We start from the raw sequence: 26,137 nt of genomic DNA, 5'->3' as shown, positions 1-26,137 counted from the left end.
ACAACATGTGATTAGAGCGCCCCTCTGAAGTCAACTCTGTCTGTAGTACATGCTTGTTGATTTGACAGAGTCGGCTTCATAAATATCAGTGGCGGCCTAAGGCAGGCCAAGGACCATCAATTGTCACATCTGCTCCTGCTACGCCCTCTGGTGTTCATCCAGTGTCTTCTTGACCTGCAGTTACTCCCCCTGTACACTCTCTCTCTCCCTCTCTGTGTGATTGGAGACAGAGGTGCTGGAGTCAGAGCAGATCCCTACCAGCTGCAACTCGTTCCATAATCAAGACCTCTACAAAACCTCATTCCTGCACTTCCACTCGGCCAGATTGTAATCTCTGCTCAGTCAGTTCATGATTCTAGCCATTTATGATTACGCAAGATCCTGTTACTCTGCTGTGACTGTTTCCCTGCCTGACACCGTTTATCCTCTCATTGCAGTTACCGCTCTGTCTCTGGCTCCTGTCTCCTGTTCCACATCACACCACCCAACTACCTTGCTCTGGATTTTACTCACCACCACTACCTTAGATTCCCCTCAGGACCTGTTTACCCTGTTCTACTAAGCCATCTCCAACCTCAGTCTCCATCTGTTTTTTCTGCAAATCATCTGAGCTTCCCCAGATCTGCACTCCATATCTCTCTGTGTAACAATAAATATTTTGGTTCATTCATCCCTGTTTCCTCATCGGAGTTTGTTCTTGGGTTCCCTTGTATCGCTCCGCTTAACATCAATATCCCATTTCAGAGAAAGTGTGTGTGGAGTCCATGGGATAACCTACACATGCAAAGTTACAGTTCAACATCATGCCACAACACTTAAAATAAGGGCTGTGTTTTGTGTAGATTTACTCTGGTGTGGTGTTTTGATAACCATGTAAATCTCTCTTGGACAAGGTGACTTATCAATTTAGTCGGCTCTATTTACTCTCAGATGCTAATTAGCATCAAAGTAGACATCATGTAAAACTATAAATCCCTGCATGCTCCTTCACGTAATCTCTAGCTGACACCTTTGCTAACAGGTATTGTGTTAATTTAAATACACATACTCTGCTTACAGTTGACCGGGGCATAGCAGGGCAGAAATGTGAAATTTGACGAACTGACTTGTTGGAAAGGTGGCATCTTATGACAGTGCTATGTTGAAAGTCACAGCTCTTCAGTAAGGCCATTATACTGCCAATGTTTGTCTATGGAGACTGTATGGCTGTGTGCTTCAAATCAAATGTTATTTGTCACATGCGCTGAATACAACCTTACAATGAAATGCTAACTTACAAGACCTTAACCAACAATGCAGTTTTAAGAAAATATTTGTAAAAAATTAAGAGATAAGAATAACAAATATAGCTCTGAGGTTAATCTAATGCTTGATAGTTAATCCAGAGATTCTTTCCTTTGCCTCGATTCGGCAGTCTCATCCAGATCATCATGGCATTTGTAGTTGTTTATGAGAGCCACAGGCGAATATAGGCAAATATATGAATAAAAGTCACATTGTCCTAGAGAGATTTACAGGCAAATATAGGAATAAAAGTCACCTTGTCCTAAAGAGATTTACATGGTTATCAAAACGTCAGGCCAGGGTAAGTCTACACGATTCACAGCCCTTATTTTAAGTGTTTCTAAAAATCCCCTATGGGAAATATTTATGGTGGAAAAACGATTGGAACCATTTCCCTGTTTGACAGCTAGGTTTTATGGGTATTATGACTCATACTGTGGTACTCTATATCGACTTGGAGTATGCCTGACCAACCACCTTGCCTCAGCTGACCCCAGATGACCCCAAATGCACCCATCATCAACATCATCATCAGTCAAACTACTTGGACCTCAGAACTATATTTCTATACCCATCATTCAAAGTAAAATGACATACCTTCAGTTGTACTGGTCTTTTGCCACATTTACATGCTAGTTGGAACTAGGAAACTGTGACATTTCCGACTCGCTGAGTTTCCTAGTTCCGACTAGCACATGAACGCGGCATTAGTTCTATAAATTCATTTCATAAAGGTCTTTACTTTACTGGAGAAAGTAGGCTTGTCCCTGTACAGTACACAGTCAGTCATGCTCCTGATATTTTAATGGGGGACGTGGAAGGAACCATTCGAAAATATGAAGCTTGATTTGTCACTAACTACATCAAACATGTTTTATTTCTGGGGGTTTTCCTCGAAGACAAAGAGATACGATCAAAGATCTAATATGAAACAGAACACCTTGCTTAACTCTATGGGGATGAAACTCGACATTCTGTGGTTTTCACGTTAGGGTTCATTCTTCTAACAGTGGGTTGTATTTTCACAAAGAGGGACTCAATCATAGAGAAATGGGAAGTTTCCATTCATTAATATCTGTGATTATAGTATGCTTTGTGATGTTTTAAATCTCATTCCCAAAGAGTGAAATGTTGGCATGCTTTCTTCTAGGTCTTCTGTCTAATGATTTCTCTTAGAGTCACATGACATTGTGTAGTTTTTATAACATCAAATTAATGTGCATAAGTATTCTTGGGGACTTAGCTGAGGTATCACTGTGATATCTATAAAAGGGGAGTCTATGACAAGAGAGTTGTTATCTTTTCCAAACAGGGAAATGATGAGGGCGACCATGAAACACCTGGAAGCGCGAGCTTGAAGCAGATATCAAAAGTTCTGGAATAAGTTGGAAGACAATGAAAAGACAACACAGAACAGAGTGCGATGGAGAGGAGTCGTCGAGTAAATTAGTTCTAAACTTCGTCTCCTAAGGTGTGATATTTCACACTTTATCACCTACAGTATAAATCATTTGCCATGTGATTGGAGCTCCGTTTTGGTAACTCTACTAATCAAAGAGCATGGTAGTACAACATTGGGGCATGTTCCAATGCAGCACGTTCTATCAATGTTCACAAAGGTAAAAGGTCACTGGATTAACCAATCAGGTAAGTATAATAATAGTAGCAAGGCGGAATAGTGTTATTTGACCAATCTATTACAATGTGTCTCTGAACAAGGTCAACCATTTTGTTTTACTGAAATAGCCATTGCTGTTTCATAGCTGCCACAGGGAAGCTTCAGTATACCCTGGTCCTTAAAAACACATAAAGGGATTACTGTAGCCTTGAGAGTTACAGTATGGAGAAAGTAAGCGGTTTAGAGTTTTGGGCACCACAGTACTTAAAACATGTTGTTTCATGGGCCTGGCTCTGGCTGACTTTAACAGGGCAACAGGTCCCAGGCACATAAGAGCTGTCAAGCCGCACAGCGGCCAAAAGATTTTGGAATCAGGTGGTAGAGGAAAGAGTCATCGTAGCCTACTGTACACAGTATACAGTACACTGACGTGACAGTGTAGTTTTACCACCATGTACACAAATCAATGAAAACCTTGTAAATGTGTCTAGTCCTGTCTTTATCTTCCCCCTCAAACCCTTCATAAAAACCCTTCATAAAAACCCTTCATAAATCAAAATGAAAGGAGTATGCAGCTTTTATCACCACTCTCCATGTCAGCATCTGTATAAACAACCAGAGGATAACGGAGCTCCAGAAGGTCCCATTGAGCATCAATAGCAACCAGATGACCAGCACTTTGGTCCAGGGAAGATGACTGCAGAGTGCTCCTCAATTAACTTGATTGTTCACACAAACATATGGAACTGATGCTCATTTATAAGTATGTTATGGGGGTTAATGACAGAGGGTTTGAAACTATTCCTATAATGGACTGTCCTATAATGGAGCCAGTGGTACCATGTCAGTTATCAAACATGTAAGGGGTGGATATAACTACTGTTCCCTGAAGGAGGGAACTAGGTTTAACATACTACTGGGAGTCAACGACAAATCATATTCACCTGAAGAAAACTGAAATCACTCCCTACAGGCCAATGGATGCCGAGCCCGCCCTTGGAATCGCCGCCTTCATGACTATAATAACAGGGCTCTAATTAAATTCCTCAATTCAATGCTGATCTTCAGCGAGCTCAAATCCCCTGATGGCACGGGGCCAAAATATGTTATACCTCGTTCCCTCCTTCAGGGAACAGTAGTTATTGTCACGCCTGCTCCCGTTCTCCCTCTCTGGCGCTCGAGGCTCCTTCATTTCGCACACCTGTCACCATCATTATGAGCAGCAGCGCTCATTGGACTAACCTGGACTCCTTCCCTTTGTTGATTGCTCTGTCTATAACTGTCTGCTCCCCCGTTTGTTCCCTGTGTCTGCATTAAGGTTGTTATGTGTTCTTGTTCAGATACTGTCCTGTTCTGTTCCGTTCCATGTCCGTTGATAATTAAATGTTCACTCCCTGTACCTGCATCTCGTCTCTATCAGCGTCGATCCTTACAGTTATATTCATAACCGTACATTTTCTTTCAGTCGGTCACTTGGTATAAAATACTACAGGGAGATACAATAATGCCCCAAGCCAGCTCAGAGGGTATCAAACAAAGAAGCACATGTCAGCTCAAGCACACACAGGTTCCACCAACTCCAAAAAGGGGTTACAGCAGCCACTTTCTTCCCTAATACTTACCCGAGAAGCCTGACTTTCAGAGCTTTAAGAGGTTTGAAATGTCAGAGCTCCATATAGAAACCAGAACCTGCTGGAACACTGACACGCTGCCACGGCAGCTGAAGTCCATAGACCCCACGGTTCCAAGAACAGTACTTACCTTGTGAGCCTGAAATGTCAGAACTAGTACAAGGAAATTCTTCACTAAGTCACCTGCTTTACCAAGTCACCTGTCGTGACTTGGTAAAGCACACACTCGACCAGAGTCGGTAAACAACGGCAGCCCGAAGCTCAGACCCACTGGAAACTGTGTACCCATGCGCTTCCAAGTTAGCTCAAGGCTCAAACAATCAGGGAACTGTGGTAACCCAAATAAATTCACACTGCCTAACACACACTACCAGACCCAGCCATAAGAACACTATGGTGTGAACACTATACTCAAAGGTATGTCGGGAACCTCAACTCGCTGCAGCACAGATATCACTAATCTTCATGCTCCTGAACAATGCCAAAACAGACGCCACACCCCTAGTGGAGTGAGCACTCTCACAACTAGGAAAACCTTGTTCTTTGCTGTCATACACCAGGGTGATAGCCTCCATAATCCAATGAGAAAGACGGAAAGCACCCTACCCCAAACTGGATTAGCGAAACAGGCAAAACTGGTCAACCGCCGAGGGGTGCAGTCTCCACTCCGTAGAGAGGACCCCCTCTGGAACGTAGATCCGCAGCCAAGTTTAGAGAATGTTGGAAGATACGTCGCCCTGAGTGACTGGAAAAGTGCACTGTTCCATACGAACATACTGTATAACGGGACAGGTTTAGGAGTGAGAGAGATTGAGCCCCCACCCCTAGCCTGTTGATGTATGCCACCGCTGTCCTGTTGTAGAATCAACACATGCTATCTCACTCTCGAAACCCTGAACACCGAGGAACCTTGGGTAGAAGCAATGTGATTTCGTGGTAGGGCCGTTCTGATCCAAGACCCTACCCAACCCACATCGGGTTCTGGGACTTCGGCAAACAGTAACTTGCCACCATTGAACGAGCCACTTGGGAGCACTATTGTCACAGTACATCCTTGGGGAGGAGGGCCCCTTTGAGACACCATCATCACCCCCATTCTTTTACCCACAACCAGGATAGTACACCAGGACAGACACAGCACAAAAATCAGCCATAGTGCTCTGAAAGCCAACTCCACTGCCTTATTCAGCTCCTGCGGGAAATCACTATCATACATCTACAGCCTTGTGACACCCTCGGCCTGGTACATTTGGTTCTGCTGCTCCGCCAAGAACCGGTTTATTCTGAAGCACTGTGCTAGGATTAGCACCCTTGTTAGCCTCCGGAGTAGGTTGCCAGCCTGCCTGAATGAGAGGAATCCCAGGTCACCTTTAGCTCATCTGAGAAATCTTTAAAACAGGGGGTAAGCAATGCGTCACTGCTACAGGGACAGGAGGTAAATACCTTCCCCCAAACCTGGAGGAAATCCGCTACGGGGGAGAAGATCGCCCCCAGGTGATCTGCCGCCCTATGACACTGCTCCATCAAAGACGCATTAGCCACCAATGGTTCACTTCCCCCGCCGAATCCAAAGCTGGGCCTCTGATGTTATCCGATTGACACTCTGAGAACCCTCCAGAGCCAACTAGGTATAGTATAATATCATCTCTGGAATCTGGACTCTGAACAATGCCAGAGAAACCGTAATGAGCCACACTCGGCTGGGATGACACCCCTATCAACTCAGACCACCGCTGCTGCTCTCTCCCAGCCTCAGACAACCCTATTCCCGAGGTCGCTTCCCCCGGAAGACCCTTCCCCAGCAGCCCTAATCTTTCTCACAAAGTCAGCCCTGACACCCAATGGAAGTTGAACCCAGCCGGAGACAATGGTCACATGAACTGATCCGAGCCAAAGCCTCCTGGGCATGTTTCCACCCAGGCAAACAGGATAACGATTGTGAGTATCTTTCATTTTCATTGTGAAACCCCCATGCCTTAGGGTACGGTCGGAGGTACAAACTCAGCTGGTTAGTCTTTTTGAACTTACTCTTTCCACTGGCCAAGCAAGGAAGCATTAGCTACACAAGCAGAGCAGAAAGTAGTTAGCTTTTAGCAAACACAAAAACCCTTACCAAGACCCCAAACATCTAGGGGGACGACTACTCTCTCCCCACTAACTGACACCTAAGTCGGAGCTGAATCTCGTAGTCTTCTTGTGCTTGAAAAGTTTTTGCATGACATGTACTTTCTTCAGTCAGGGAACTGTGCTCTAGATATGTGACACGGATCCACCTTTCACTTGACTGCCTGTCGATTTGAGGCCCCATATAGTCGAGATAAGACGAGTTGTGGTATATAACAGCTTGTATACCTGCTAAAACAGCAAGCAAAGTAAGGACAAATAAACTCTTTCACAGACGGGGGAGATTCTCCATTGGTTTGGCTAACTCCGTCATACTCCATCCTCCGTCCTCTCCTCTGTTTGAAAAATGTCAATGGTAATCGAGGAGAGGAAAGGAAGAGAGGAAACGTAGAAACAAATGTGTTTGTATGAAATAAGACTCTCTCTCATACGTCCTCAGGCAAATTACATTTATAGGGATGGATCCTAACATAAATGTGGAAAGGGATTTAAAAAATGTTGCTAGTTGTTGCAAGATATTTTACTGTTAAAAGGATAAGTAGTGTAAGGTTTTTAAACGTGTGCCTGCTGCATACAACAGCTTATTAAAAGGGGGTGTGGTGGATTTTAAACACTTCCGGGCTTCGTGTCCTTAGGATACTCTTGTACATCCTCTGTCGAAGTAGGTCATCGAGGAGATGAGCAGACTCTTTCATTCGCCTACTAATGAAATGACACTGTACTCGACCACATCAGTATCCGGGTCATGGAGGAGAGAAGATGGAGGAGTTGAGGAGAGGACTGTCTTTTGCCCGAATGAGAACCTCAGGGTCAGTGACACCCTTTGTACTGAAGTGTGTGTTGACTGCAGGCTCAGCAAGGCCTGATAGGCAGCCAGGTTGATAAAAACCTCAGTTTCCAGGAACAGTACAGTAGGCTGCTGCCAATGTGACAGACCCCAGGAGTGCCAGTCAGTAGCGGTGCGTGGGTAAAATCACTGAGGAAGCCAAGCCAAGCCAGTAAAACATCCACATTACAACATATGTTGTGATAGTTGCGTTGTTTGCTCTATAACCCAGCTGTGACAACAAAAAGACAACAGTCACACAGTGGCGGAATAAATTCAACTACATATACATTTGTTTCATCACAAAACCAGAGAGCAACATCTGTCCGGTGAAGTCCACAAAGCAAATATTGCATGTAACAAACAGTTATATGACCTGCAACATGGTCAAGCAAGTTAATGTTTTCAACAGTTTACTAAACAACTACTGATTTAGAACCACAGAGTTACCGCAAGTCAGAACAAATACAACAGGAGCAATGCCATTTCAACTTAAACATTTAAACATCATCAAATCAACAAGGCTATATATACTTAGTTTAATACACTGAAAACAAACTTAAAGATACCAAAAATGGCACAAGTAAAAACATTTTTGGGACTCACGCTACTTGTAGACTAGTTGAACGCCAATGTTCTCTTTCATGTTGGCAAAATGGTCTATGGCTCTGTCATACATTTTGATGTCATAAGCTACCTAGCTAAAATGCTTGCGAGCCTAACTTCCTCGCATGGGCAACAATGAACCAGCTAACTTAACTAGCTAATTAACGTGAACCTAAAAGAAATAGGCTTCATCTAGGCTACATATTGAACTTCAATTGTTTCTGGGCAGTGCAATAACATATTAATTTATGGTTAGATCAGAATCGCCCTCATAATCATTGGCCTGTACAGAGAATTAAGTCAAAACCACAAGTCCAAATCCTCATCGCCATCCATGGCTTAGGAAAGGGCCGATTTAGCAAACTAGCTACTGTGGGACATCAACACAAGTAGACCAGAAACAAAAATTATGTTTTACTTAGGATGTGATTTGATTGGTGTGAAGCCAAATCCAAGCTGGTCTCCCTTGGGAGGCATTTTGCTCCACCAGGACAACCTACAGTTGAGTTCAGCTCAACGCTGATTGGCTAATTATTATTCTTTTTTTAATTATCAACGGAGGTCAAATGCTTCCTGGCACAATCAATCAAATGCTACGGCCGCAACATGTCATATTAATTTGGTCCAGACAGCATCAGATAGATGGGCTACACATACTGAGACAGGGAAGATCGCTTGGTTGATTTCTCCAGTGAGATTCAGACATTTGCAAATTGACTGAAAATTATGAAAACACAGAAAGATAGACAAAAAAATAAATAGTTATTATTATTTATTTTTTATTGGTCAAATATTTGGGGAAGCCTGGCTTCCCTTGGCATTTATGAATACACGCCACTGGTGCCAGTTACCCTCAAACTACTCTAAGCTTTGCAAAACCCCTGTCAGCCACAGTTTAAAAGAACCAACTGCCATAGATTTTGGTAGTTAACTTCTATGGGCTACGTGGGACGCTAGCGTCCCATCCGCGGTACACACTATCAACAGCCAGTGAAATATCAGGGCGCGAAATACAAAACAGCAGATTTTCATTTTCTCAAACAATCAACTATTTTACACCATTTTAAAGATACACTTCTCGTTAATCTAACCACATTGTCCGATTTCAAAAAGGCTTTACGGCGAAAGCATAAAATTAGATTATGTTAGGACATAAACTTCACAAGAAAAACCACACAGCCATTTTCCAAGCAAGGACATGCATCACAAAAACCAAAAATACAGCTAAAATATTCACTAACCTTTGATGATCTTCATCAGATGGCACTCATAGGACTTCATGTTACACAATACATGTATGTTTTGCTCGATAAAGTTCATATTTATATCCAAAAAACACATTTTACATTGGCGCGTGATGTTCAGAAAATGTATTCCCACCAAAACCCCCGGTGAATGAGCACATCAATTTACAAAAATACTCATCATAAACGTTGATAAAATTTACAACAGTTATTGAAAGAATTATAGATATACTTCTCCTTAATGCAACCGCTGTGTCAGATTTTAATATAGCTTTACGGAGAAAGCACATTTTTCAATATTCTGAGTACATAGCTCAGCCATCAAAACAAGCTATACAGATACCCGCCAAGTTCTCGGGTCAACTAAACTCAGAATTAGTATTATAAATATTCTCTTACCTTTGCTGATCTTCGGCAGAATGCACCCCCAGGACTCCTACTTCCACAAGAAATGTTATTTTTGTTCGAAATACTCCATATTTATGTCCAAATACCTCCATTTTGTTTGTGCGTTCAGATCACTATCCAAAGGCATAACGCGCGAGCGTAAATCCAGACACGAAAAGGCAAATAGTTCCATTACCGTTTGTAGAAACATGTCAAACGTTGTTTACAATCAATCTTTAGGGTCTTTTTAACATAAAACGTCGATAATATTCCAACTGGACAATAGCGTATTCATTACAGAGGAAAAAGAAGGAGCGGCGCACCAAACGTGCCCGCGCAGTAAACAACTCACTGGTCCCAGGCAGTCCACTCATTGACTGAGCTCCTATTTTCTGCCCAGTAACAGGAGAAGGATGAAACACGTTTCTAAAGGCTGTTGACAGCCAATGGAAGCCTTAGGAAGTGCAACGTGACCCCACAGACACTGTAGTTTTGATAGGGATTCAAAAGAAGAACTACAATTCTCAGATTTCCCACTTCCTGGTTGGATTTTTCTCCGGTTTTTGCCTGTCATATGAGTTCTGTTATACTCACAGACATCATTCAAACAGTTTTAGAAACTTCAGAGTGTTCTCTATCCAAATCTACTAATAATATGCAAATATGTGACTCTGGGCCCGAGTATTTGGGCCCCTCTGGGCCCGAGTAATTTACTCTGGGCACGCTTTTCATCCGAAAATGAAAATACTGCCCCCTATACCTTAAAAAGTTATTTAAAAATGGTGCCTCCCTCAATGTAAGTAACAGTGTTGTGGACTCAAATCCTCCTAGACAACCCCTTATCTAAAGGCATATTTAGCAGAGGACAAATGCATTCAGTAAAATGAAAGGAATTTTGAACAGTGGAGTATATTAGCCAAACATTCACATCTTTAATATTAAGATACCTGTAATCCTCATGCAGGTGCTGGTGTGTTTTCTCTTTGAACATCTCCATAACTCTCCCATCCCCAAACTCATCTGTGAGAGCTTCGGATCAGGTTGATGCCATGTGGGAATGTGCAGAATATTGTGTTGGATATCCCTGGGAAGTTGATCAGAATCAGGTGGAGGGATCTGCTCTGCTGGTCTCTGGGAGGATTGGGACACATAAACATGCGGAACTCGGTGTGTCCTGTAGTGTTCAAAATGCTTTGCAACAGAAAGCGAACATCTGTGTTCTTATTAGTCAAGTTCTGGTAGTACCTCCCTGTTTCAGAATGTTTCAAAAACAAAATCCACCTACTGAACACAACCCAGGTCCTGTGCAGAGAGAGCTAGTGATGATAGTGAGAGAAGGAGGACTCATAAAGCCATGCAGGCCCAAGTCCGAAACCAACACATTCTTCTATAGCCCCCATCTGGCTGTGCAGTTCTCCAGCTCCACAGGGACTGTGTCCATGGCCCATTACACACGTGCCTCTTCGTCCATTGTGTGACCTCAGCCAAAGGCACTATGGGACCCCTACCATTTGCCTACAAGGTCATGACTTTGGTATTTTATTAGGATCCCCATTAGCTGTTGCAAAAGCAGCAGCTACTCTTCCTGGGGTCCACTCAAAACACAAAACATAATACCGAGTGACATAATACAGAACATTAATAGACAAAAACACAAGCTATCTAGGTCAAATAGGGGGAGAGGCGTCGTGTCACGTCCTGAAAGTAAAAGGGGTTATTTGTCATTGGTCAGGGGGTGTTTGTTTTGTGTGTTTTGGTGTTTTTGGTTGAGGTTCTATGTTTTCTATTTCTATGTTTAAATCTAGTTTTCTATTTCTATGTTGGGTTTTTGGTAGGACCTCCAATTAGAGGCAGCTGGTTGTCGTTGTCTCTAATTGGAGGCAATATTTAGTTGAGGTTTGTTTCACTTGTGTTTGGTGGGTGGTTATTTCCTGTATAGTCTGTGCACCTTATGGGACTGTTTCGTCGTTTGTTTCTTTTGTTTAAGTGTTATTTAAAGAAGGGGCAGACGGAGCGGTCTTCTGGTCAGGCTCCGTAGACGGGCACATCGCGCACCGCTCCCGAGCATACTACTCGCCAATGTACAGTCTCTTGACAACAAGGTAGACGAAATCCAAAAAGGGTAGCATTCCAGAGACATCCGAGACTGTAACGTTCTTTGTTTCACAGAAACATGGCTCACTCGAGACACGCTATCTGAGTCGGTACAGCCACCTGGTTTCTTCACGCATCGCGGCGACAGAACCAAGCATCTCTCTGGTAAGAAGAAGGGTGGGGGTGTATGCCTTATGATTAACGAGACGTGGTGTGATCATAACAACATACAGGAACTCAAGTAATTTTGTTCACCTGACTTAGAATTCCTCACTATCAAATGCCGAACACATTATCTACCAAGAGAATTCTCTTCGATTATAATCACAGCCGTGTATATCCCCCCAAGCAGACACATCGACGGCCCTGAAAGAACTTCATTAGACTCTATGTAAACTGGAAACCTCATATCCTGAGGCTGTGTTTATTGTAGCCGGGGATTTTAACAAGGCTAATCTGAAAACAAGGCTCCCCAAATTCTATCAGCATATCAGTTGTGCTACCAGGGCGGGCAAAACCCTAGACCACTGTTATTCTAACTTCCGCGACACATATAAGGCCCTCCCCCGCCATCCCTTTGGAAAAGCTGACCACGACTCCATTTTGTTGCTCCCAGCCTATAGAGAGAAACTAAAACAGGAAGCTCCCGCCCTCAGGTCTGTTCAACGCTGGTCCGACCAATCGGATTCCACTCTTCAAGATTGCTTTGATCACGTGGACTGGGATATGTTCCGCATTGCTGCGAACAACAACATTGACGAATACGCTGACTCGGTGTGCGAGTTCATTAACAAGTGCATCGGTGATGTCGTACCAACAGCGTCTATTAAAACATTCCCCAAACAGAAACCGTGGATTGATGGCAGCATTTGCGCAAAACTGAACGCGCGAACCACTGCTTTTAATCAGGGCAAAGTGACCGGAAACAAGACCGAATATAAACAGTGTAGCTATTCCCTCCGCAAGGCAATCAAACAAGCTAAGCGTCAGTACAGAGACAAAGTGGAGTCGCAATTCAACGGCTCAGACACGAGAGGTATGTGGCAGGGTCTACAGTCAATCACGGACTACAAAAGAAAAATCAGCCCCGTCGCAGTTCACGATGCCTTGCTCCCAGACAGACTAAACAAGTTTTTTGCTCGCTTTGAGGAAAATACAGTGCCACTAACACGGCCCGCTACCAAAACCTGCGGGCTCTCCTTCACTGCAGCCAACGTGAGTACAACATTTAAACGTGTTAACCCTCGCAAGGCTGCAGGCCCAGACGGCATCCCCGGCCGCGTCCTCAGACCAGCTGGCTGGTGTGTTTATAGACATATTCAATCAATCCTTATCCCAGTCTGCTGTCCCCACATGCTTCAAGAGGGCCACCATTGTTCCTGTTCCCAAGAAAGCTAAGGTAACTGAGCTAAATGACTACCGCCCTGTAGCACTCACTTCCGTCATCATGAAGTGCTTTGAGAGACTAGTCAAGAACCATCTCACCTCCACCCTACCTGACACCCTAGACCCACTCCAATTTGCTTACCGACCCAATAGGTCCACAGACTATGCAATCGCCATCACACTGCACACTGCCCTAACCCATCTGGACAAGAGGAATACCTATGTAAGAATGTTGTTCATCGATTACAGCTCAGCATTTAACACCATAGTACCCTCCAAACTCGTCATTACGCTCAAGACCCTGGGTCTCGACCCCGCCCTGTGCAACTGGGTCCTGGACTTCCTGACGGGCCGCCACCAGGTGGTGAGGGTAGGTAACAACATCTCCACCCCGCTGATCCTCAACAATGGGTCCCCACAAGGGTGCGTTCTCAGCCCTCTTCTGTACTCCCTGTTCACCCACGACTGCGTGGCCATGCACGCATCCAACTCAATCATCAAGTTTGCAGACGACACTACAGTGGTAGGCTTGATTACCAACAACGACGAGACGTCCTACAGGGAGGAGGTGAGGGCCCTCGGAGTGTGGTGTCAGGAAAATAACCTCGCACTCAATGTCAACAAAACAAAGGAGATGATTGTGGACTTCAGGAAACAGCGGAGGGAGCAGCCCCCTGTCTACATTGAAGGGACAGTAGTGGAGAGGGTGGAGAGTTTTAAGTTCCTCGGCGTACACATCACGGACAAACTGAAATGGTCCACCCACACAGACAGCGCGGTGAAGAAGGTGCAGCAGCGCCTCTTCAACCTCAGGAGGCTGAAGAAATTCGGCTTGTCACCAAAAACACTCACAAACTTTTACAGATGCACAATTGAGAGCATCCTGTCGGGCTGTATCACCGCCTGGTACGGCAGCTGCTCCGCCCATAACCGGAAGGCTCTCCAGAGGGTAGTGAGGTCTGCACAACGCATCACCGGGTGCAAACTGCCTGCCCTCCAGGACACCTACACCACCCGATGTCACAGGAAGGCCAAAAAGATCATCAAGGACAGCAACCACCCGGGCCACTGCCTGTTCACCCCGTTAACATCCAGAAGGCGAGGTCAGTGCAGGTGCATCAAAGCTGGAACCGAGAGACTGAAAAACAGCTTCTATCTCAAGGCCATCAATCAGACTGTTAAACAGCCATCACTAACATTGAGTGGCTGCTGCCAACATACTGACTCAACTCAAGCCACTTTAATAATGGGAAAATTGATGTAATCATTTTATCACTTCCCACTTTATATTATTTATATTAGATAATGTTTACATAACCTATATTATTCATCTCATATGTATATACTGTACGCCATACCATCTACTGCATCTTGCCATCTTGATGTAATTAGAAGTATCACTAGCCACTTTAAACAATGCCACTTTATATAATGTTTTCATAACCTACATTACTAATCTCATATGTATATACTGTAGTCCATACCATCTATTACATCTTGCCTATGCCGTTCGGCCATCACTCATTTATATATTTTTATGTACATATTCGTATTCATTCCTTTACACTTGTGTGTACAAGGTAGTTGTTGTGGAATTGGTAGATTATTTGTTAGATATTACTGCATGGTCGGAACTAGAAGCACAAGCATTTCACTACACTTGCATTAACACCTGCTAACCATGTGTATGTGACAAATACATTTGATTTGATTCTACACCTGCATTGCTTGCTGTTTGGGATTTTAGGCTGTGTTTCTGTACAGCACTTTGTGACATCAGCTGATGTAAGAAGGGCTTTATAAATACATTTGATTTGATTTGTTGTCAAATCAGGATAGAGCCATCAGCTCACAACCAACTACTTACTGTCAAAGGTGCAGAACATAATGTGGCCGTTGGTTTTGGCTGATTGATGGTCGTGTGTATCCCAAGGATGGCCTGGAGGATGTCTGTATTTTGCTTTCAATGTATTGTTAACATGTTTTTAATTTCCATTTTTAACATGTTTTAAATTTGCATAGTAATCTATCAATCAAACAGTCTATCTATCTATTTAAATAAAGTTATGAAGTTACATTGACGCACATAGAGAGAGAGCACGCAAGAGAGAGAGAGAGAGAGAGAGAGAGAGCGAGTGAGCGAGAGAGAGTAGCTAGTACTACTGTTGCCCAGTGCTCATAGTTGTGATTTTTCTTTTTCTTCACTTTCAATCCTGCCTTTTCCTGAACAGCGGGAAAGCAGTTCGATGTGGAATTATGCATGTGGTTTAGTGGAAAACGGGAACAAAATTTGGTGCAAGACATGGAGTGAGAAATTTAGAGTGACCTGTTTCTAGAACGCATAACCGTTTTATAAAAGTGCTAGCGATATCGCGTACGATTTGAATATTTTCATCATTTGGGGGCAGGAACACAGGAGCGCAGTTTTACCTGCTTGAGTGAAGGGCCTGCGAGAATTCACTATGCGCAGTGAAAAACGTAGCTCTGAAATATTACGTTTTTGAATGGGTCCATGCGACTCTGATCTGAATTTGCCTGGATGGGATGCACAGTGAGTTTCATCTGTTGTGAAGACGACCTCCTGCAAATTCCTCTTGACCAACATGACAAAAAGAAAGAGGACAAGAAACTATTGAACAAGGTAGGACACATCACCCATTCCCATAATTAACACACAATCTTTTCATTTATTGCGCAGAAAAGTGGGCAGAGAAAATGGCACGTTTTTAATTTGACAATGCATTTAACGGGGCAGGGGGTCTATTCCTAATAGTCTAACTCCTTCATTCACACAATACAAGGTGGCCAAACATGCATTTTTGTGTGAATTCATATATATCAGTTTTCAGTGGCGATTTTAGCATGTACATCTTCATGGGACAAAAAAAAGGGGGGGGGTGCAATCCAGAAAAGCCACTACACATCACAACACTAAACAATACATTATTTGCACTATAACAGTGACAAACGGTGCCCACAAATTGTTCGGGCCTACATAAAGCTGTCCCACCAGCAGAGTCCCAACAGCAGTCCCAACACCTTACCTCTGCTACATCTGGCTATCAGCGGAGCCTTGTCTGGCAGCAAAACAGTTTATTCAGCCTCATTTACTGCCTTTTAAAAAAACATAGCTGATATGGCTGACTTGCTTTAACAAATGTGGTTTCTAATGACAATTGAGATCTACAAACTATTGCATAAGGGGACAACAAGCAGATAAGAGACAATCCGTAATTTCGATTAAGACATTAATGAGCGAGCTAGGGCAGACTAGTCAATATAACTATTTGTTCATCAATTTTGAAATGTACGGTGACAGAATTCAGAACATGGGCAGTGTCCTCCCTGTACATCAAGTCAGAGCCGTAGGATAAATTAAGGGGGCATATAAGCAGACAATGAAAGCTCTTACAAAATTTGATGATTTACTTTCTCGAAAACATTTTATAATGTAGGCTACATGTGCACCACCAAGTCAGAACAGTAGGTGAAATTAAGAGGGGAAAATAGACCAAATTATTAGGGTGAGGCACATGGGCTACTAACAGCTTACTACACAACATACACTTAGTATTACTTTCTTAGCTACAGTAACATATCTCCCTGGCATATTACATAATTTATGCAGCAGCATACAATACATTGTTGTGCTGTGCTCAATTGAACAGGAAGTTGACACGGCGGTCCTTCGTGTCCACATTTTGGCATCATACTTTGTCATCAAAGTCTGGCATTCTCAGTGCTTCCAAGACAACTGGGAATTTGTTTTGCCAGTTGGAGCTCCTTCTTGCCCAAGTTCCCAGTTGTCTTGTTCTCGCTGAAGTCAGATTATCCAGTTCCAAGTTAACAGTTGTTTTCAGTGCGGCAGAAATCATGCTGGATTTACAGCATGGCCAATGTTGAATGTTTATAATTTTAAGCTTGGAAAAAGAGACCCTTAAACCCTGAATTTGGACCATACACCCACTCCACTGAATAGGGGGCTAGTGATTGCTTTTCAATGCTTGCAGTTAGCCACTGATTCTTTCCAAACCACAAATTGTTGAATTTGTGATTTCCAATGTAATGTTTATGTATAATGTTTATGTTCAATGACCGATGAGCACCGATACGTTTTATCTATAATTTATTTTCATTATTTCCCTTCATATGACAAGGATTAAAAAGGATTTGTAGATTGTTGACTTGATTCATGATGATGACCGCTAGCTAAGATTTTGAAAGTATGATGTCGACATCAGTCCAATCAAAGCTACTGTAGATATAACGTGATTTGATGTCCTTTAATCCGTGGCCAATGACCTTGAGCCTTCTTGGATGGGCACTATGGCAGCTTGGATGTAACTCTATGGCAGCACCCAAGGGGCTTGAATTTCTGAGCACTACCCTTCAATTTGGCAGAGATGTAGTGTCCCCATGAGTGACAGAACACTGAGACAATCTCGGTGCAACTAGAGAACATTAGCAACCCCTACACTCCGTATTTTCTGCTAGCTCCCCCACCACCACAGAAAGCACTGAGCTAGGCTGAAACACCTGCATTTTGGAGCTGCTTTACTCAACAAAGTAAAAAAGAGACCATGTTTGTATGGAGGCTTTATTAACTCAATGTATTATTATTATTTTTTACATTGTTTGCAAACTGATATGTGACACGTATTAATTAACGCCAAAATAACATGTAAAACAGGAAACCCCTGATTTCTTTGCAAAAAAATGTGGGGCTCAAAACAAGTGGTGCTCTGCCAGTTCTAAATTGTGTTTAGAACCTATTTAACCAGTTGAGAGTTTGTCACCCTTGGTGAACATAACTCAGAAAATAGATATCACATGTGGCTTTACACAAGGTTCAATTTTGGGTCCGGTACTGTCCAGTTAATATACACTACATTACCAAAAGTGTGTGGACACCGGCTTGTCGAATATCTCATTCCAAAATCATGGACATTAATATGGAGTTGGTCCCCCCCTTTGCTGCGATAACAGCCTCCACTCTTCTGGGAAGGCTTTCCACTAGATGTTGGAACATTGCTGTGGAGACTTGCTTCCATTCAGACACAAGATTATTAGTGAGGTCAGGCAATGATGTTGGCCGATTCTCGCAGTCAGCGTTCCAATTCATCACTAAGGTGTTCGATGGGGTTGAGGTCAGGGCTCGGAGCAGACCAGTTAAATTCTTCCACACCGATCTCGATAAACCATTTCTGTATGGACCTCCATTTGTGTACAGGGGCATTGTCATGCTGAAACAGGAAAGGGCCTTCCCCATACTGTTGCCACCAAGTTGGAAGCACAGAATTGTCTAGAATGTTATTGTATGCTGTAGAGTTAAGATTTCCCTTCACTGGAACCAAGGTGCCTAGCCCGAACCATGAAAAACAGCCACAGATCATTATTCCTCCTCCACCAAACTTTACAGTTGGCACTATGCATTGGGGCAGGTAGCGTTCTTCTGCCATCCGCCAAACCCAGATTCGTCCGTCGGACTGCAAGATGGTGAAGCACGATTCATCACTCCAGAGAACGCGTTTCCACTGCTCCAGAGTCCAATGTAGGCGATCTTTACACCACTCCAGCCGACGCTTGGCATTGCGCATGGTGATTTTAGGCTTGTGTGCGGCTGCTCGGCCATGGACACCCATTTCATAAAGCTCCTGACGAACAGTTCTTGTGCTGACGTTGCTTCCAGAAGAAGTTTGGAACTCGGTAGTGAGTGATGTAACCGAGCTACAGTACGTGCTTCAGCACTCAACGGTACCGTTTTGTGAGCTTGTATGACCTACCACTTTGTGGCTGAGTAGTTGTTGCTCCTAGACATTTCCACTTCACAATAACAGCACTTACAGTTGACCGCGGCAGCTCTAGCATGGCAGATATTTGACGAACTGACTTGTTGGATAGGTTGCATCCTATGACTGTGCCACATTGAAAGTCACTGAGCTCTTCAGTAAGGCCTGCCAGTACTGCCAGTGTTTGTCTATGGAGATTGTATGGCGGTGTGCTTGATTTTATACACCTGTCAGCAACGGGTGTTGCTGAAATAGCTGAGCCCACTAATTTGAAGGGGTGTCCACATACTTTTGCATATACAGTATTGTGTAGGGCTGACCACAATTAGTCGACTGGTTGATTGTTTGTTCGTTAGGCTGTTGATCGACCAAGATAGTTTTAGTCGAGCAGTAACAAATATATACATTACCAGTCAAAAGTTTGGACACACCTACTACTTCCAAGGATTTTCTTTATTTTCACTATTTTCTACATTGCAGAATAATAGTGAAGACATCAACACTATGAAATAACACATATGGAATAATGTAGTAACCAAAAAAAGTGTTAAACAAATCAAAATATATTTGACCCAAAACACACCTCCAAACTGTGTAAGGGCTATTTGACCAAGAAGGAGAGTGATAGAGTGCTGAATCTGTCACGTCCTGACCCTTGTAAGGGGTCATTTTCTATAGTAGAGTGGTCAGGGCGTGACAGGGGGTGTTTTGGGTGGTTTTCTTGCATTCTGTTTCTATGTGGGTTTTCTAGATTTCTATTTCTATGTTGGGGTTATTGGGATGATCTCCAATTAGAGGCAGCCGGTTCTAGTTGTCTCTAATTGGAGATCATATTTATGTAGGGGGTTTTCCTTTTGTATTTTGTGGGTTGTTCATTTTTGAGTAGTGTTTGCCTGCTCTGCGTTACGGCTTTTATTGTTTTGTTATTTAAAGTGGTTGGTGTATTGCATTTAGTTTCACGATTAATAAAAAGATGTGAAACTACGAACACGCTGCGTTTTGGTCCGATCCTTCAGAAAGCTGTGACAGTATCAAATTATCTGGCCTCCACAATCACCTGACCTCAACCCAATTGAGATGGTTTGGGATGAGTTGGACTGCAGAGTAAAGGAAAAGCAGCTAACAAGTGCTAAGCATATGTGGGAACTCCTGCAAGACTGTTGGAAAAGCATTCCTCGTGAAGCTGGTTGAAAGAATGCCAAGAGTGTGCAAAGCTGTCATCAAGGCAAAGGGTGGCTACTTTGAAGAATCTCAAATATAAAATATATTTTGATTTGTTTAACACTTTTTTGGTTACTACATGATACCATGTGTGTTATTTCATAGTTTTGATGTCTTCACTATTACTCTACAGTGTAGAAAATAGTGAACATTTAAAAAAAACCTTGATAAAGAAATAATGAAAAACCTTTAAATGAGTCGGTGTGTCCAAACTTTTGACTGGTACTGTGTATTAGAGTGAGCCATGTCAAGAATCCAGTATTTAAATAAATATGCAATGTGTATAAACACGGTTATTAAAATACAATTTGCAGTGGTAGAAATATTATAATTAATTATTTTAGGGATATAGTATCTAAATGCACAGTTTTTCAAACTTATGGGTGATATACGATATACTGATACACTGTACATCTTGATTTAAAATGTTCTCTAAAAAAGTTTTGTTGTACAATTAAAAGTCAAATACACTGCATTTAAGACAGTCAATAATCTAATGAATATAGAGCTTTTGAAAATATACCTAGGCTGAATATATGCCTTCCACAACCATAAGACTTACTAATAATGAAATAATTTTTTATCAATATAGTTATACCTGCTTTTTTTGTTGTTGCAATATCACTGATCTGGTTTTCAAGTCTGTCTATAAAAATTCCCTTTTTTGTTACAAATTTAACCAGAACCATGCGTAATGCACATTCACTAATAATGTAGCAGGCATTGCTGAGCATTCCGTTTCCAGAATGAATGTTCATTAGTACATCCATTTAAGTAATGTCTGCTCTGCTCGAAATTTGAGAAGTTGAAACATAAACAGGGTATGGTTCGAAAGGTTAATTTCTCCTCTATTACAGTAAAATAATGCCTCAATGTGTTTCGGATTACATATGAATGATTCTGTTGGACCAAACCTCAAATGCAAATAGCGAGTTTGTCAGAGAGGAAAAGGGATCTCTCATCTTTGTTGTTGTAAGTGGTAGGGGGAGGGGCTTGGGAGAAAGAGGCGAAGCGAGAGGTTTCACTCATAAAATCTGTCCAAAATACACCCAATTAGTTTATGCGCTTATTTTGAAGTTAACCTTGTCACCTGCCTTCCCACCTTTGGGACAACGACTCCCATTGTTAGGGCAGAGACATGAGCATCTCGTCAATATATACAGATCTCTGGTGTAAATGGGAAGGTGCACAGCACAGAGGAGCGAAGGAGACGAGACATAATGAGAACAAGCGGCACACAGTAAATGCTCATAAAAACGTAAAATACAAAGAAACTTGATTCTGCGATACAGGTGATACAGGCGATACAGGTATTTTAAAATAGCGCTAAAAATAAATTCAAATTCATTCGATATATCACCCAGCAACTACATGGCTTGGTAGAAAGCTTGTGATGGCTGTTCAACAGTAATAGAAGCAGTTTTTCTCTTACTGAATTCTGATGTGTACTTTGAACATGTTAGAATAACTGTCCACATTTACTATTCCTCAGCCAACAAGACCAAATCAAATCAAATCAAATGTATTTATATAGCCCTTCGTACATCAGCTGATATCTCAAAGTGCTGTACAGAAACCCAGCCTAAAACCCCAAACAGCAAGCAAAGCATGTGAAAGAAGCACGGTGGCTAGGAAAAACTCCCTAGGAAAAACTCCCTAGAAAGGCCAAAAACCTAGGAAGAAACCTAGAGTGGAACCAGGCTATGAGGGGTGGCCAGTCCTCTTCTGGCTGTGCAGGGTGGATATTATAACAGAACATGGTCAAGATGTTAAAATGTTCATAAATGACCAGCATGGTCAAATAATAATAATCATAGTAGTTGTCGAGGGTGCAACAAGCACGTCCGGTGAACAGGTCAGGGTTCCATAGCCGCAGGCAGAACAGTTGAAACTGGAGCAGCAGCACGGCCAGGTGGACTGGGGACAGCAAGGAGTCATCATACCAGGTAGTCCTGAGGCATGGTCCTAGGGCTCAGGTCCTCTGAGAGAAAGACAGAAAGAGAGAAAGAGAGAATTAGAGAGAGCATATTTAAATTCACACAGGACACCGGATAAGACAAGAGAAATACTCCAGATGTAACAGACTGACCCTAGCCCCACGACACATAAACTACTGCAGCATAAATACTGGAGGCTGAGACAGGAGGGATCAGAAGACACTGTGGCCCCATCCGATGATACCCCGGACAGGGCCAAACAGGCAGGATATAACCCCACCCACTTTGCCAAAGCACAGCCCCCACACCACTAGAGGGATGTCTCCAACCACCAACTTACCGTCCTAAGACAAGGCCGAGTATAGCCCACAACGATCTCCGCCATGGCACAACCCAAGGGGGGCGCCAACCCAGACAGGAAGACCACGTCAGTGACTCAACCCACTCAAGTGACGCACCCCTCCCACGGACGGCATGGAAGAACACCAGTAAGCCAGTGACTCAGCCCCTGTAAAAGGGTTAGAGGCAGAGAATCCCAGTGGAAAGAGGGGAACCGGCAAGGCAGAGACAGCAAGGGCGGTTCGTTGCTCCAGCCTTTCCGTTCACCTTCACACTCGTGGGCCAGACTATACTTAATCATAGGACCTACTGAAGAGATAAGTCTTCAGTAAAGACTTAAAGGTTGAGACTGAGTCTGCGTCTCTCACGTTGTTAGGCAGACCATTCCATAAAAATGGAGCTCTATAGGAGAAAGCCCTACCTCCAGCCGTTTGCTTAGAAATTCTAGGGACAATTAGGAGGCCTGCGTCTTGTGAGCGTAGCGTACGTGTAGGTATGTACGGCAGGACCAAATCGGAAAGATAGGTAGGAGCAAGCCCATGTAATGCTTTGTAGGTTAGCAGTAAAACCTTGAAATCAGCCCTTGCCTTAACAGGAAGCCAGTGTAGGGAGGCTAGCACTGGAGTAATATGATCAAATTTTTTGGTTCTAGTCAGGATTCTAGCAGCCGTATTTAGCACTAACTGAAGTTTGTTTAGTGCTTTATCCGGGTAGCCGGAAAGTAGAGCATTGCAGTAGTCCAGCCTAGAAGTAACAAAAGCATGGATAAATTTTTCTGCGTAATTTTTGGACAGAAAGTTTCTGATTTTTGCAATGTTACGTAGATGGAAAAAAGCTGTCCTTGAAACAGTCTTGATATGTTCTTCAAAAGAGAGATCAGGGTCCAGAGTAACGCCGAGGTCCTTCACAGTTTTATTTGAGACGACTGTACAACCATCCAGATTAATTGTCAGATTCAACAGAAGATCTCTTTGTTTCTTGGGACCTAGAACAAGCATCTCTGTTTTGTCCGAGTTTAAAAGTAGAAAGTTTGCAGCCATCCACTTCTTTATGTCTGAAACACAGGCTTCTAGCGAGGGCAATTTTGGGGCTTCACCATGTTTCATTGAAATGTACAGCTGTGTGTCGTCCGCATAGCAGTGAAATTTAACATTATGTTTTCGAATGACATCCCCAAGAGGTAAAATATATAGTGAAAACAATAGTGGTCCTAAAACGGAACCTTGAGGAACACCGAAATTTACAATTGATTTGTCAGAGGACAAACCATTCACAGAGACAAATTGATATCTTTCCGACAGATAAGATCTAAACCAGGCCAGAACTTGTCCATGTAGACCAATTTGGGTTTCCAATCTCTCCAAAAGAATGTGGTGATCGATGGTATCAAAAGCGGCACTAAGATCTAGGAGCACGAGGACAGATGCAGAGCCTCGGTCTGACGTCATTAAAAGGTCATTTACCACCTTCACAAGTGCAGTCTCGGTGCTATGATGGGGTCTAAAACCAGACTGAAGCGTTTCGTATACATTGTTTGTCTTCAGGAAGGCAGTGAGTTGCTGTGCAACAGCTTTTTCTAAAATTTTTGAGAGGAATGGAAGATTCGATATAGGCCGATAGTTTTTTATAATTTCTGGATCAAGATTCGGCTTTTTCAAGAGAGGCTTTATTACTGCCACTTTTAGTGAGCTTGGTACACGTCCGGTGGATAGAGAGCCGTTTATTATGTTCAACATAGGAGGGCCAAGCACAGGAAACAGCTCTTTCAGTAGTTTAGTTGGAATAGGGTCCAGTATGCAGCTTGAGGGTTTGGAGGCCATGATTATTTTAATCATTGTGTCATGAGATATAGTACTAAAACACTTTAGTATCTCCCTTGATCCTAGGTCCTGGCAGAGTTGTGTAGAGTCAGGACAATGGAGCTTTGGAGGAATACCCAGATTTAAAGAGGAGTCTGTAATTTGCTTTCTAATGATCATGATCTTTTCCTCAAAGAAGTTCATACATTTATTACTGCTGAAGTGAAAGCCATCCTCCATTTGCGAAGGCTGCTTTTTAGTTAGCTTTGCGACAGTATCAAAAAGAAATTTCGGATTGTTCTTATTTTCCTCAATTAAGTTGGAAAAATAGGATGATCGAGCAGCAGTGAGGGCTCTTCGATACTGCACGGTACTGTCTTTCCAAGCTAGTCGGAAGACTTCCAGTTTGGTGTGGCGCCATTTCCGTTCCAATTTTCTGGAAGCTTGCTTCAGAGCTCGTGTATTTTCTGTATACCAGGGAGCTAGTTTCTTATGACAGATGTTTTTAGTTTTTAGGGGTGCAACTGCATCTAGGGTATTGCGCAAGGTTAAACTGAGTTCCTCGGTTAGGTGGTTAACTGATTTTTGTCCTCTGACGTCCTTGGGTAGGCAGAGGCAGTCTGGAAGGGCATCAAGGAATCTTTGGGTTGTCTGAGAATTTATAGCACGACTTTTAATGCTCCTTGTTTGGGGTCTGAGCAGATTATTTGTTGCGATTGCAAACGTAATAAAATGGTGGTCCGATAGTCCAGGATTATGAGGAAAAACATTAAGATCCACAACATTTATTCCATGGGACAAAACTAGGTCCAGAGTATGACTGTGGCAGTGAGTAGGTCCATGTTGGACAAAACCCACTGAGTCGATGATGGCTCCGAAAGCCTTTTGGAGTGGGTCTGTGGACTTTTCCATGTGAATGTTAAAGTCACCAAAAATTTGAATATTATCTGCTATGACTACAAGATCCGATAGGAATTCATAGATCGAGGCACAGACACGGTCTCAATGGGGAAAGCTGAGCTGACTACGCTGACTGTGCTAGTGGCAGACTCCACTAAGCTGGCAGGCTGGCTAACAGCCTGCTGCCTGGCCTGCACCCTATTTCATTGTGGAGCTAGAGGAGTTAGAGCCCTGTCTATGTTCGTAGATAAGATGAGAGCACCCCTCCAGCTAGGATGGAGTCCGTCACTCCTCAACAGGCCAGGCTTGGTCCTGTTTGTGGGTGAGTCCCAGAAAGGGGGCCAATTATCTACAAATTCTATCTTTTGGGAGGGGCAGAAAACAGTTTTCAACAAGCGATTGAGTTGTGAGACTCTGCTGTAGAGCTCATCACTCCCCCTAACTGGGAGGGGGCCAGAGACAATTAATCGATGCCGACACATCTTTCTAGCTGATTTACACGCTGAAGCTATGTTGCGCTTGGTGACCTCTGACTGTTTCATCCTAACATCGTTGGTGCCGACGTGGATAACAATATCTCTATACTCTCTACACTCGCCAGTTTTAGCTTTAGCCAGCACCGTCTTTAGATTAGCCTTAACGTCGGTAGCCCTGCCCCCTGGTAAACAGTGTATGATCGCTGGATGATTAGTTTTAAGTCTAATACTGCGGTTAATGGAGTCGCCAATGACTAGGGTTTTCAATTTGTCAGAGCTAATGGTGGGAGCCGTCGGCGTCTCAGACCCCACAACGGGAGGAGTAGAGACCAGAGAAGTCTCGGCCTCCGACTCCGACTCGCTTAATGGGGAGAACCGGTTGAAAGTTTCTGTCGGCTGAATAAGCGACACCGGTTGAGCATTCCTACAGCGTTTCCCTCCAGAAGCCATGAGAAAGATGTCCAGCTGCGGGGACC

The 26,137-nt window shown here is 43.2% G+C and overlaps 1 protein-coding gene across 4 annotated transcripts in view; it reads left to right on the top strand.

The window, feature by feature from the left end:
* The first annotated feature begins 15,406 nt into the window (after positions 1–15,406).
* Positions 15,407–26,137, top strand: part of LOC106586822 (tensin-1) — a 322,014-nt gene continuing 311,283 nt past the window's right edge. For 3 of the 4 annotated variants that reach the window (XM_045707330.1, XM_045707331.1, XM_045707329.1), the window contains exon 1: positions 15,407–15,841. In XM_045707330.1, the coding sequence (XP_045563286.1) occupies positions 15,740–15,841 (102 nt within the window). In that variant the 5' untranslated portion in view covers positions 15,407–15,739. The remainder of the gene's footprint in view (positions 15,842–26,137) is intronic. The other variant, XM_045707332.1, reaches the window with a different exon arrangement.

This window comes from Salmo salar, chromosome ssa25, assembly GCF_905237065.1.
Source record: "Salmo salar chromosome ssa25, Ssal_v3.1, whole genome shotgun sequence".
Taxonomy (NCBI): Eukaryota; Metazoa; Chordata; class Actinopteri; order Salmoniformes; family Salmonidae; genus Salmo; species Salmo salar.
Note: the sequence above shows the minus strand (reverse complement) of the source record. Positions and strands in the feature narration are given on the sequence as shown.